The following is a 13,555-nucleotide window of genomic DNA, read 5'->3' as shown; positions in this document are numbered from 1 at the left end:
GGACTGCATCAAGAAGGATCCAGACAACAGGCTTATTAATAATGGCTTATACTGGTCCCAACAATTGCTTACTGCAGCCCTGCACCAGAACCTGGCATTCTGTCGCCCACACGATTGATTTTATACATAGTCTACGAAGTGTTATGTATGAGGAACTGTACTTACCTGAGGAGAACGAGTTGGTTCGGCTTGAGTGGCTGAAGGGTGCAGGCAGCGTCTGGTACCCCAGGCTGTGCTGAGAACCTCGGTCATATTTGTAAGTATACACTAGCTGATATGTACCTGGGTCCTTGTGCCCAGCACTGCGATTGTACCAGCCCTTCAAATGCTCTGCCACCAAAGCCTTGTACATGTTCTTTGTCAACACCTCATTCAGTGGTCCCTGTCTTCCCCTAGGGGGCCTCACAGTGGCATATGGATTCTGTGACAAATTATCCGACCCCTCTATTCCATAATGTCTGTTCCGACTACGACCCTGGTAACCATGTGCTGGGTAAGTGGGGTTGATGTTATAGTGACCCTCAAGTTCACTCTCATAAACGTAAGCTCCGTTAGAACACGGCTCATATTCGTAGCCGGGATAGCCAGTCACGTAGTATGCGGTCGGGCCGTAGTGATTCTGCTGGTAGCCATAACAGCTGGAGTTTTGAGGGACCAAGTTGGGCATGCTTCCTGTATTGCCGTAGATCTCCACTTTGCGATGGAGTCGGTAGTCGTGGGATTGCGAGTAGGGAGGAGTGGCCGAGCAGGGGAGGCAGTAGTCCATGCTGGACATGCTGTTATAGGACGAGCAGTCGTCCAACACCTCAGTGCTATTGCTACGACGGGAGGGAGACAGCGGGAAGGCCGACTTGTTTGCGCAGTGAGAATGAAGTTGCGACTGAGACTCCAAACTGCCACTGCGGTGCCGAAAAGCACGGATGTGACCTTCCGACCTACAGAACACAATAAATAGTGCACTGTAAAAAAAAACTACTTGCATTAGAAACATAAAAGCCATCAAGACTTTTACATGTTTTTCAAGAAATTGTGAGGTGTGTTTGAATTGTGTTACCGTCACAATTCTAGGGTGTTATAGGTGGTTGTCAGAGTGGTTGCTACTGGACCAAGTCAACTTACCTGAGTTGGCTGCTGCTGTAGGCATTACGGGGCATGACGGGGGTTTGCGGTAAGCTGCGAGGGTCCTTCGGCATTCTAGGTAAAGTTTTACACGGACTGCTTTGGGCAGAGAACACCTCTCGGGGGGTGTAATAATGTCCCGACCCTTGGACCTCATGATCTAATCTGAATTCAAACAGACAAAAGAATACTTTTATTGAAAGAGAAATGTCTAGTGATGGCTAAACCGAAAGCTCAGATGTTGAATCTTATAGAACCTGTCAAGAACATGTCTGCGTAAAAGACAAAAGACAAAAATTAATTCACACCTGTTAAGAGCTCTATCGTGGTGTGTTTCGCTGGATGAGGATCGTCTCTCAGTGTCATATTCCAGGCCGGATACTGACAGAGGAGGACTGAGACATGGGGAACACTGGACGGAGCGGGAACGTGGCCTCTGGTTATCATCTTCTGAAAATACAAATATGGTTTTTGACTGCTGTGTTTTATGCTCCACTACATTTGATTGAATCCAGTTCAAATAACACCATATACATTCATTGTTGGTTCTGCATGATAAATGATCTATTATGAGAGTGTTAATGTGCATGACTCAGTGCCTACATTAGGGAGCAATGTTGTGGGGAGAAGCACTGGAAGTGAGGTAGTGAGTTGTAATAAATCTTAATTACATAAGCAGAGAGCTGATAGTGGTTTCATAATTGATGTCATTACCGTCATCTAGAGGAAGACTATCACAAAGGGAGCTGCACTCGGACTGAGCCAGTTCATCTATGGAGGAAAGAGAAATTATGTTATGTTAATGAAACATTACATGAATTCATTTATGATTAATGATTCATAAAATTAATCAATCGCATATATTGTAATTTGATTGATTATGCCCTATTTTTAAAATTAATCACACTAAATCAACACATTAAATTGATGGCCTAATAAATGTATATCTAACATATGCACATGTATATTCACTAAATAAAACTACTTGTTTTATGATTGACAGGTTGTCCTTGAATTGTGATGAGCCACTTCAGCAAACATCTGTCTGACATACCGGCTATGATCACAGAAGCTCTCTGTGTGGGTTTCTGTCCTTTCTTCAGTCTGTATTGGTTCATTTCATCCTCAATCTCCTGCAGCTTTTGCATGGCATCCAGACAATTCCTCCTCCTTTTTTTCCTCACTAATTTAGAGATGTCAGTCTCAGCAGCTAGCTTCTTGGCTGCCTCCACGATTTTCTGCTGCAACGCAAAGCGGCTCTCCAAATTTCTAAGGTATGGATCCTGGGAAGAAAAATTGTCATTCAAAACAACGTTGCTATTTTGTATTCTATTCATAAATCTGTCCAAGAATGTAAATATGCCTGCCGGTATGAGTGAGAAGAATCATCAATATCTATAGTCTTGTTTTCCAAAATGCAAAAAGATGCATATTTTGTCAAGTTTCCCAAGTATGCTAGCATGTAGATTGCCTCAAAGCTAATACAGATGAATTATAACCTATAAAATGATAAACCATCATGATCTCATGGTGTCCTCAAACAAACATATCCTAGGTTTGTTCTCGATCAAAAACTGTGGTTGAAACCACCAATCGATGAGCAGAATTCTTTGTACAAAACAAGTGGCTGTTTTCCAAGACAGATTTTCCAATACAAGACCAGGTTATTTGGCAGCTAAAATCTTACAGGTGATAATGGACAAACGCTACAGGAAGATCAGTCATTTCATATCCTGACACACATGGGCTAAAAATGGCATGTTGGCATTTGATCAGCTCAGGACAGCCTCATAGCAATAGAGCCAAACCCCCAGTGTCTGATATTTTATTCAGTCCTCTACTTGGCAGCATTGTTGTGTGGCAGTGTTTCACACTAACCTCATTATATGGGAAAAGGTCATCCAATTTGAAGGCCGTCCCGACTCTCCTCCGAACATGAGGAGGGGTTTCGCCTTTGATGAGAGGATACTCTTTTGGGAGCTTGCCAGTGAGTTCCTGAAAACAGATAAAACATGCTGTAAATGGGTGAAAGACACAAAGAATGTGTGGGTCATATTTCACTTCAAAATTAGAAAACAAAAATAATAAATATCTTGCATAAAGAAAATGAAACCACTTAGGGCCAATATAATTTGATTCTCATTAATGCAATCTGAGATATAATACGCATAATGAGAATGTGAGATGAAAATCACATTGTAAATGCTTGGGACAAATGGTTAAAATGGTTTTAATATGGTAAAAACAGTAATATTGTGCAACATTATTACAATTTAAAATAACAGAAATAGAAATAATAAGAAAATAGAAAATGAAAATGCATTGAAATAGAAATCATTTAACATTGTACATGTTTTTACTGTTACTTTAGACCAATTTAATGCACTGAATACAATTTTTTTGTTTGTTTTTAAAGTGACAAACAAACAAAATTTGTCTAAAAATATAAGTTTGTTCTCAATATAACAATTATAATGCATAGTATATTGGCAATCTATTTTATTAGACTTGCTGTGTAATAATGTAATCATAACAATCAAAAAAGTTGTTCGCTCTTACAGCCTCTCGCAGGCATATTTCCTTCAGCTCTGTTAGTTTTTGGCTGAGTACATCCTGGATCTCTCTCTCTTTCTTTCTCAACTCGGCAAGTTTTTCTTTTTTCTGGTCGTCGTTCATTTCAGAGTCAGCCGAACCTGTGTAATAATTCATAAAATAATGCATGCATTCATTATGAGAGGCAATAAAAGAAAAAAAGATCACATCAAGACTATTTAAAGTACAATGAACTTCAATGACATTTCGTAAGTCTACAATGAGTCTAAAGGAAAGGCTTGAGAGGAAGCAACACAAATAAAAGGAAAAGAAGCCATCTGACCAGCTCATTAGCGCTAAATATATGAACGGATATCTGTGGATGTGTGTTGACACGTGAATTAACAGAGGCTGACTAAACCATTAAATACTGCTGAACTATTCTGAGGATCAGAGCTCATGTACTGTACCTGTTGAAACCAGACTCCCATTACTGGCCATGATGAGCTGATTTTTCACTCCTGCACTCAGTTTATTCATCTTTGATGCGCCGTTCTCTGTCAGGTCAGCTGCGATGTCTCCTAAACTTCTGGCTGTGGTGATTTTTGCCTGTTATTTGATAAAAATAAGATAAAGGATATTATATTAAAGGGGTCCTATTATGCTTTTTCACTTTTTGAATTTTAGTCAGTGTGTGGTGTGTATCTTTGGCATAAAAAAGATCTACAAAGTTACAAATCTCAAAGTCCACTCCAAAGGGAGATATTTTGTTTTTAAAAATCCCTTTTCAAGATATGCAGCGGCTCATTTGGAATACAACATAGGGTGTTGTAATGTCACTAATCCCATTAGAATATCATTAAAATAAATCCCGCCTACGGAAATTCGAATAGTTGGGGGGGTGGGTAAGGACGAGGTGGAGGATTAGCCTAACTTTAGCGATGCAACGTGGAGAGCCATTTCTGGGACACTTCAACATGCCGCAACGCGCCGCAGACTGGTGCGGTATAGGGGGTGAAAACACATGCCGAGGCATGGCTGGTAAAAACACAAGCACTGATTACTAGAGTGGCCGCTATCAGCTCCAGTGGCCGTGTTGGAGCCGTAATGCGCCGCAGACGTGTGCAGTGTGTGGTGAGAGATTTATTCATCATACAGTGTAGACAGCTTCACTTATAATGTGTTTTTTATGAGTGTTTTTTTTTAAATGCATAAACTTGCACTATACCAGGCTAGGCTAATCAGTGATTAAGAACGCAAGTACAAAGGATACATGAAAGTGCCCAGATGTGTTCTTGAAATCGAGGATGCATCGAATGCAGACTTGAGAGAATCAAACCATTAGAAATCCCAGAAGATGCTGCGTGTGGACGACGTACGGAAGCCTGTAAGCTTTAAACTTCTCGTTCTCGCTTAAGACATTCCCGCTGCAAGTGTGCAAATAAGTGATGGCTCGTCAAAGTAAACATTTGTGGTTTTGTTTTGTATTATTTTAATGAAGTGAGAAACCCTGTCATACTTTTTATTGCCATATTAAAAAGAATATGTAACATTGTACTTAGTCTAATCATTTTCACAAATACATGCGCTAAAAAGCTATAAAATAATACGAAAATGCTGTCTGTAATAAAATTAAATACTAGTTTTTAAAGCATTATGGCATTTGTTTGTGATGTTAATTTGCATTGCGTGCTTCTGTCTCGCTCCTTATAATCTGCTGGGACTGTCAGTTGAGCAGCAAGAACACAGTGCATCTCAATTCTCACAAAGACGAGTTCTGTGTTCTCGCGTCGAGTTCGTTCTTCCAAAGAAGCCTGGCAGGAACGGTCTCCCTGAGAACACAAGTGTGTTTCTTGCATTCTTGGAATTGAGAAACAGCCACTTTCTAAGCTATTTGCCAATCACAACGCAGTGGGAGAGCTAACCAATCACAACACATTTCGTTTTTCAAAAGGCGGGCCTTCATCAAACCCAGAACTAATCAAGCTATTTGTGCGAGGCTGGGAGAAAGGTATTGTAATAATGTAAATTATGCGAAAAATGCTTTTTCGAACCACAAAGCATTAGAGCATGTTCTAGTACACCCCCAAAACAAAATCAAGACTTTGTAAAAGAGCATAATAGGACCCCTTTAAGCCTGTAGTCTACTATGCAGGCCTCTAAATGATCAACATCATCAAAACTTGTTGAAAAACATGGATATTTTTGGGAGTTTTCTTACTTCTCGAGTTTAAAGTCCATATTTTCACTACATTATACTACACTGACCAAAATTATAAATGCAACATTTTTGTATTTGCCCCCATTTTTCATGAGCTGAACCCAAAGATCTAAGACTTTTTTTATGTACACAAAAGGCCTATTTCTCTCAAATATTGTTCACAAATCTTTCTAAATCTGTGTTAGTGATCATATCCAAAGAATTTCTGCACAAACTGTCAGAAACCGTCTCAGGGAAGCTCATCTGCATGCTCGTCGTCCTCATTGGGGTCTCAACCTGACTGCTGTTCGTCGTCGTAACCGACTTGAGTGGGCAAATGCTCACATTCGATGGCGTCTGCCACTTTGGAGAGGTGTTCTCTTCACGGATGAATCCCAGTTTTCTTTGTACAGGGCAGATTGCAGACAGCGTGTATGGCGTTGTGTGGATGAGCGGTTTGCTGATATCAACGTTGTGGATCGAGTGGCCTATGGTGGCAGTGGAGTTATGGTATGGGCAGTTTTCAGATTTTGTGTACATAGAAACAGTCGTAGATCTTTGAGTTCAGCTCATAAAAAAAGGGGGCAAAAACGTTTATAATGCGTTTATAATTTTGGTCAGTTTATATGAACCATAAAAGCCTGATGTTTCTCAACATTTTTTTCTAGATTTGTAAAAAGTTCAATATATTGTTCTATTTCATTTTTTTCCCCTGGTTATTATTTCATATGTCAGGCTTTACAGGGTTAAAAATTCATTTGTGATCTTTCTTTTCTGTCTGTTACAGATGTGTTCGTTTTTTACAATTCCTAATTTTTGTTCTATATGAAAAAAGATACAACCTGAAAGAATGAATATTTATGAAACTCACACACCGCTGCGCTGCCAGAAGACAGTGGGTGTACAGTGACTATTATTAAGAACAGAAAATGTTTCATAACTTTGGAATGGTGTAACGCCTGATGTACCTTTTTGGTTTTGAATCTCATCAATTCATATGAATCTACTGTACTTATATAGACATATGAGCAATCTGCTTGATTAAAGCTTATCAGCCATGTGTGTAAAGTGCAGTGACTTACTTTGCACTGTTTTCTGTTCAGGTAGAACTGGTGTTGGCTGATGGCCATGACCCAGATGGTTTTGATCAATGAGTGACTGGCATACCAAGTGTGGATCACCAGGCCCGTCTGGCCAAACGTGCGTTTAGTCACCGTTCGCCTGCATGCAGACACACACACGCACACACAGCATGATCACTGGGACACATTCACAGAGGAAACTGAAAAACACTCACATTCACACTCTGTAGGAAATAACGACTAATACATTGCATAATAACACACATATTTTAACAGTTACTAATTTGTCAAAACAATTAATCATGATTAATCACATCTAAAATAAAAATTTGTATTTACATTATATATGTGTGTGTACTGTGCATATTTATATGTATATATAAATACACAAACAAATATGTGTATATTTAAGAAATATATGTAATATATATTCATCAAATCATAAATAAATATGCACAGTACACACATACATATATAATGTAAACACAAACTTTTATTTTGTATGCAATTAATCATGATTAATGATTATATATATATATAACATTTTTTTTTCTTTTGAAAGCACCCAGATGGAAGTTAGAATCCATCATTGCTTACTCAAGAAAAAGGTGGATAGTTTCAGAAGAGTTCTATTTGAAATAATGTAAATTTGAAACTTTGCATTCAATAAAGAATAAAAATATATATATATATTCTTTTTTTCACAAAAATATAAGCAGCACAACTCTTTTGAAAAGCAACACTCTTTAGCAGCAAATCAGCCTATTAGAATGATTTCTGAAGGATCATGTCCGAAGACTAAAGTAATGATGCTAAAAATTCAGCTTTAAAACCTTTAAAAAATAAATTATATTTTAAAATTTATTCACAGAGAAAAACGTTTTAAATTATAATAATATTTCACTACTGTATTTTTTGATCAAATAAATGCAGCTTGGTGAGCAGAACAGACTACTTTCAACAACATTTAAAAAAATCTTCCTGACCACAAACTCTTGGTTTGTGTTTGTGTATTGGTACTGTATTTATGGTGGAAACCAGCTCTGATATGATCTCTTGTTCACACACACACACACACACACACAAATCCAAAAACAAAAAAGTTTCTCCTCACCTGTGAGGATCATTCACCTCCACAGCAAACTTCTTCTCTCTGAAGTACAAGTTCTCCAACTGCTTCCACTGGAAGAGCTAAGAAAAACAAGATGTGAGAGAGAGTTTTACTGGCTTCCAGCAGATGGGCTGATCTCTAGAGCTCACAGCGAGTTCAGGTGCTTCAACGACTACACCTCAATGCAAAATGACTCACTACGCGTCAACCTGGCAACCGCTGCAGTACTGCATGTAACCACAATAATCCGTAAATTATATTCACTTATGACTTTAGCAAATTGGCTTTGATTAAAAAAAAACAATAGCATATAGGAATGACATGAAGGTTTTCTACACCAAATTTTCAGTTTAGGATGAAATATTAAAAATACATCCATATTCAAGTTGATTCAGTCATGTTTAGTATGCATTCACTGTCATTCAAAGGTTTGGGGTTGATAGGATTTTTAATATTTTTGACATAGGTCTCCTATGTTCACCAAGGCTGCATTTATTTGATCAAAAATACAGTAAAAGGTGTAAAATTATGAAATATTATTACAATTTAAAATAACCCTTTTTTATATGAACATATTTTATATTGCAATTTATTTCTGTGATCAAAGCTGAATTTTCAGCGTCATTACTTTAGTCTTCAGTGTCACGCGATCCTTCAGAAATCATTCTCATGCTGATTTACTGCTCAAGAAACATTTATTATTATTAATGTTGAAAACAGTTGTGCTGCTTCATGTTTTTGTGGAAAATGTTTCGCGGAAATAATTTTTTCCAGGACACTTTGATGAACAGAAAGTTAAAAAAACACTAACATTTTTTTATAGAAATCTTTAGGATAAAAGTCTTTATTGTCACTTTTGATCAATTTAACGCATCTTTGCTGCATAAAAATATATAATTTCTTTTTCTTTTTTTAATCTCTGACCCCAAACCTTTGAAAATCACTTTAATTTAGACATTCGACAGTAACCCTACATTTTTATGGATATTCTACCATTAAAAGTCGATGTAAGGTTCCTGAAGGGAAAAAATACTATTTCTACCAATACTTATAAACATTATAAAATATAATATAAACACTTACTCTCACGATTTTAGACCATCACAATATTTCAGCAGAGGCGTCTGCAGGTTACCGACAAGAACAAACTCTCTCAAGACTTCATGTGCGAAATCGAATTATCCAGCTTTTAGAGCCTCTTACCGGTGGTTCGGAAGGTTAAATGATGTTAATCAAATCCTGAGCTTCTTCATTATGTTATCGTCTACTCTGCTGAAGCCGTCTTTACTCGCGGTTCCTGACTTGTCTCATCAGGTTTCCTACAGGAGCTCAGGCACGCAGTCTTGGCCCAGCCTCTTGCTGCTCATGACATCAGTCAGATACCAGAGCAGCGAGGAATCGCGCATCAGGCTCTCCTCCCTGCTGTGAAACTCAACTAAAGACCAGGGTGGATCGTTCTCTCTCTCAGGCTAGGTCACTGCTCCACCTGTTCTAGCTCAGACAGAGAATCCTAAACCAGTTGTTCAATTCATAATTTCGCTTGTGTACAATTTGTATTATATAATTCTGTGTATTATCAGTGCCACAATCTCTCTATGATGATTTTAGGGCTCTATGAGTTTTGCGACACGGAAAACATGCATGGAACTGCAGAATCCAGTCAAGTGGAGTTACTGTTTTCAGCCTATGCAGTCCCACTATATAAAGACATAAACCATGCCCACACAAACTTCATCCCCAGAGCTACTCCGAGAGTCAATTCATGAGCATTTTACAGTTTAATTTGAGGAAAACTACAGACAGATATGCACATTAAAAAAGTTCACTTCCAGAACAAAAATTTACAGATAATTTACTCACCCCCTTGTCATCCAAGGTGTTCATGTCTGTCTTTCTTCAGTCGTAAAGAAATTATGTTTTTTGAGGGAAACATTTCAGGATTTCTCTCCATATAGTGGACTTCTATGGTGCTTGTGAGTTTGAAAGTCCAAAATGTAGTTCAAATGCAGTTTAAATGGCTCTAAACGATCCCAGTCGAGGAAGAAGGGTCTTATCTAGCGAAACAATCGGTCATTTTTTAAAAAATATTTACAGTTTATATACTTTTTAACCTCAAATGCTCATCTTGTCTAGCTCTGCGTGAACTCTGTGTATTCTGCCTCAAGACAGTTAGGGTATGTCCAAAAAACTCCCGTCTCATTTTCTCCTCCAACTTCAAAATCATCCTACATCGCTGCAGAAGTACAGACCCAGTGTTCACAAAGTGAACGTGCAAAGATCAAACGCCTTTCACAAAAAAGGTAAAACAGCGATGTAGGACAATTTTGAAGTTGGAGGAGAAAATGAGATGGAAGTTTTTAGACGTACCCTAACTGTATTGAACCAGAATACACAGAGATCACGCAGAGCTAGACAAGATGAGCATTTGTGGTTAAAAAATATATAAATTGTAATTTTTTTAAAGACGCTTCTTCCTTGGTTTGGAACATTTAGAGCCATTTGAAGCTGCATTTTGGAAGTTCAAACTTGGGCACCATAGAAATAAACATCTTGGATGACAAGGGAGTGAGCAAATTATCTGTAAATTTTTGTTCTAGTAGTGAACTTCTCCTTTAAAGCCCAAAGTATTCACTCTCTTTCGCCAGGGTTAGCGTACAGTGCATATGATGCATATTTCGTCATCAGAATAGTACACGCACATCACCTGATTTTTGTAACCGCATATGTGCCCTGAATTTGTTTTGCAGTAATCAATTGTTCCACAAGGTGGCAACACTGTACAGGGCCATTGTTTAACAGTATAAAACGAAACTAAAGAGACGGAACAACAACAACAAAATAGTGGCAACATATGCAACATTTCTGACACTTGTGAGCAAGAGGGTATTAGGAACCAAAGTTTTGGTTTAAAAGAGTTCAAAAATATTTGTTATCGGTAATAACTTATTGGAGAAAATAGAGCAGACACTGGACATGCATGACGCGTTCTAGAGCGCATGTGGCGACCGTCTGCTAGCATACGCATACGAAAACAAAATACACTTTGGGCTTAACTCAAAGTTCTACAAGTCAGGGTTGCCAGGTCTGCATAAAAAAATAAAAAAAAAAGTTTGACTGCTAATCAAAACTATTCCAAAACTAGCCTTATTACATTTTTTCATAGTTGTCCCCTATATCAAACAACGCTTTAACCTGTGGACTAAAAAACAATCCATAGCAACAATGTAGACCTTATGTAGCTCCACCCCTTTTTAGCACATGTGCTAGTTGTCTTCTGACTTCCTGTTTGCATTTCCACAGCGTGAAGGTAAAGTTGTATGAATTTATGAATGAACCAATTGTTTTAAAATTGTACCGGTCTACTGACATTTATAACATCTGCTCGAACATTACAATACAAATAATAACTTTTGTTACTTAACGGCTGCACACTTGTTTCTCTGACGCGTAAAGTTTGTAAAAGTAGCCCAATTCTGTGTGAAATCCACAGACTTGGCAACACTGCTTCACAGCATCCCGTCAAATTAAAAGCTTGGTTTAACTTGAAGAAATTGTGACAGAAATATATTACTATATCACAGAAAGTGCTCGATGTAATACTAACACTAATAACAATACAATAATTAATGAAACTTTATTTTTTTATGGACTAATCACATTTTGTTTTCTGTTTGCAAGTAAAAATAAAACAAAACACATTTGGTAAAACAAAAAACACGTGTGGCATTTGTAGCAATAGCCAACAATACGGGTATGGGTCAGAATTATCAATTTTACTTTTATGCCAAAAATCATTAGGATATTAATTAAAGATCATGTTCCATGATCAAATATTTTGTACATTTGCTATTGTAAATATATCAAAGCTTAATTTTTGATAAAAAAAAAAATTTACCCTTATGACTGATTTTGTGGTCCTTGGTCACATATTTCGTGGGTCCTAAAAATTTTTTCTTTTTTTTTTTTTTCTTTTTTTTTTCAGCTTTTAACAAATTGTTGTTAAATTGTATAGACTTCATGATTTCAATTAATTAGACTTTTATATGATTAATAAAATGTAAATTAACCATTAAAACTGAGTCCATATATATCCATATATATATTCACAATGCACACCGGTACAGCAGTTGTTTTTCCTTTCCATGTATATCATCAGAACACTGTTTTACGTAGTGGAGACTATATGTGTTGAATGTTACACTTCATTTCTGTATCATCATAGCCTCAAGTGCAAATAAACTATGAGAGCAAGTGCTGACATGCTGTGAGTCTCGTCTGGGGAAATCTAAGCCTCATTTCACAGGATACACTGAGCTGCGTACAATGACTCATGATTCTGTTTATATAAGAGATATGTACTCCAATGCCCAGAGACAGGAAACACAACGTACCTTTCGAGGTTTTACTTTATCTTGGTGATCATACTGTCCAATGCCTTTATAGCTGATGCCCAGCCACCATGGAATACCTTGTTTATCCTGCCAGACAAGAAAGACCTTTTCATTAGTTACACATCAACAGCCTGAAAAACTGATACCGTCTTTTATCAACAAATATTTACATTATTTACAGTGACGTAGTTACACACAATGTAATCCCAGTAAAGTATGCATAATTACTAGCAACAAACCTTAAACCAAACCCTAAGCCTAATTCCACATAAATATGTTAATTAATATTAATAAGAACTTATTTATGTGGTTACATTGAAACAATGTCACCTTAAGAGAAAATGTAACTTGAAATATTTAAAAACTGAAACTGCATGGGTTTAGTTAAAGCACAAAAATTATGCACCATCCTTGAACAGAAATTAAGGACTTGGGGCAAAATGCCACCAAAAGTAACAGAAATAACCAAGATCCAACAATCCCCAAAATGACACAAAGAGGGAGCAAAAATTCTCATGCAGTGAATTTGATTTAACAAACAGACAGACAGACAGACAGACAGACAGATAGATAGATAGACAGATAGATAGATAGATAGATAGATAGACAGATAGATAGATAGACAGATAGATAGATAGATAGATAGATAGATAGATAGATAGATAGATAGATAGATAGATAGATAGATAGATAGATAGATAGACAGATAGATAGATAGACAGATAGACAGATAGATAGATAGATAGATAGACAGATAGATAGATAGATAGACAGATAGATAGATAGATAGATAGATAGATAGATAGATAGATAGATAGATAGATAGATAGATAGATAGATAGATAGATAGATAGATAGATAGATAGATAGATAGATAGATAGATAGATAGATAGATAGATAGATAGATAGATAGATAGATAGATAGATAGATAGATAGATAGATAGATAGATAGATAGATAGATAGATAGATAGATAGATAGATAGATAGATAGATAGATAGATAGATAGATAGATAGATAGATAGATAGATAGATAGATAGATAGATAGACAGATAGATAGATAGATAGATAGATAGATAGACAGACAGATAGATAGATAGATAGATAGATAGATAGAT

General features: G+C 37.0%; 1 protein-coding gene across 5 annotated transcripts in view; it reads right to left on the bottom strand.

The window, feature by feature from the left end:
• The window catches only part of frmd4bb (FERM domain containing 4Bb), a 73,524-nt gene that overhangs the window by 7,186 nt on the left and 52,783 nt on the right, over positions 1 to 13,555 (bottom strand). For 4 of the 5 annotated variants that reach the window (XM_051096939.1, XM_051096938.1, XM_051096935.1 and 1 more), the window contains exons 11-21: positions 12,436 to 12,522; positions 8,048 to 8,124; positions 6,934 to 7,072; positions 4,122 to 4,260; positions 3,679 to 3,812; positions 2,998 to 3,114; positions 2,174 to 2,402; positions 1,834 to 1,890; positions 1,428 to 1,569; positions 1,120 to 1,284; positions 166 to 935 (exon numbers count right to left, since the gene is read on the bottom strand). In XM_051096939.1, the coding sequence (XP_050952896.1) occupies positions 166 to 935; positions 1,120 to 1,284; positions 1,428 to 1,569; positions 1,834 to 1,890; positions 2,174 to 2,402; positions 2,998 to 3,114; positions 3,679 to 3,812; positions 4,122 to 4,260; positions 6,934 to 7,072; positions 8,048 to 8,124; positions 12,436 to 12,522 (2,056 nt within the window). The remainder of the gene's footprint in view (positions 1 to 165; positions 936 to 1,119; positions 1,285 to 1,427; positions 1,570 to 1,833; positions 1,891 to 2,173; positions 2,403 to 2,997; positions 3,115 to 3,678; positions 3,813 to 4,121; positions 4,261 to 6,933; positions 7,073 to 8,047; positions 8,125 to 12,435; positions 12,523 to 13,555) is intronic. The other variant, XM_051096937.1, reaches the window with a different exon arrangement.

The sequence above is a fragment of the Labeo rohita genome, chromosome 23 (assembly GCF_022985175.1).
Source record: "Labeo rohita strain BAU-BD-2019 chromosome 23, IGBB_LRoh.1.0, whole genome shotgun sequence".
Taxonomy (NCBI): Eukaryota; Metazoa; Chordata; class Actinopteri; order Cypriniformes; family Cyprinidae; genus Labeo; species Labeo rohita.
This window is presented reverse-complemented; position numbering and strand designations above follow the sequence as displayed.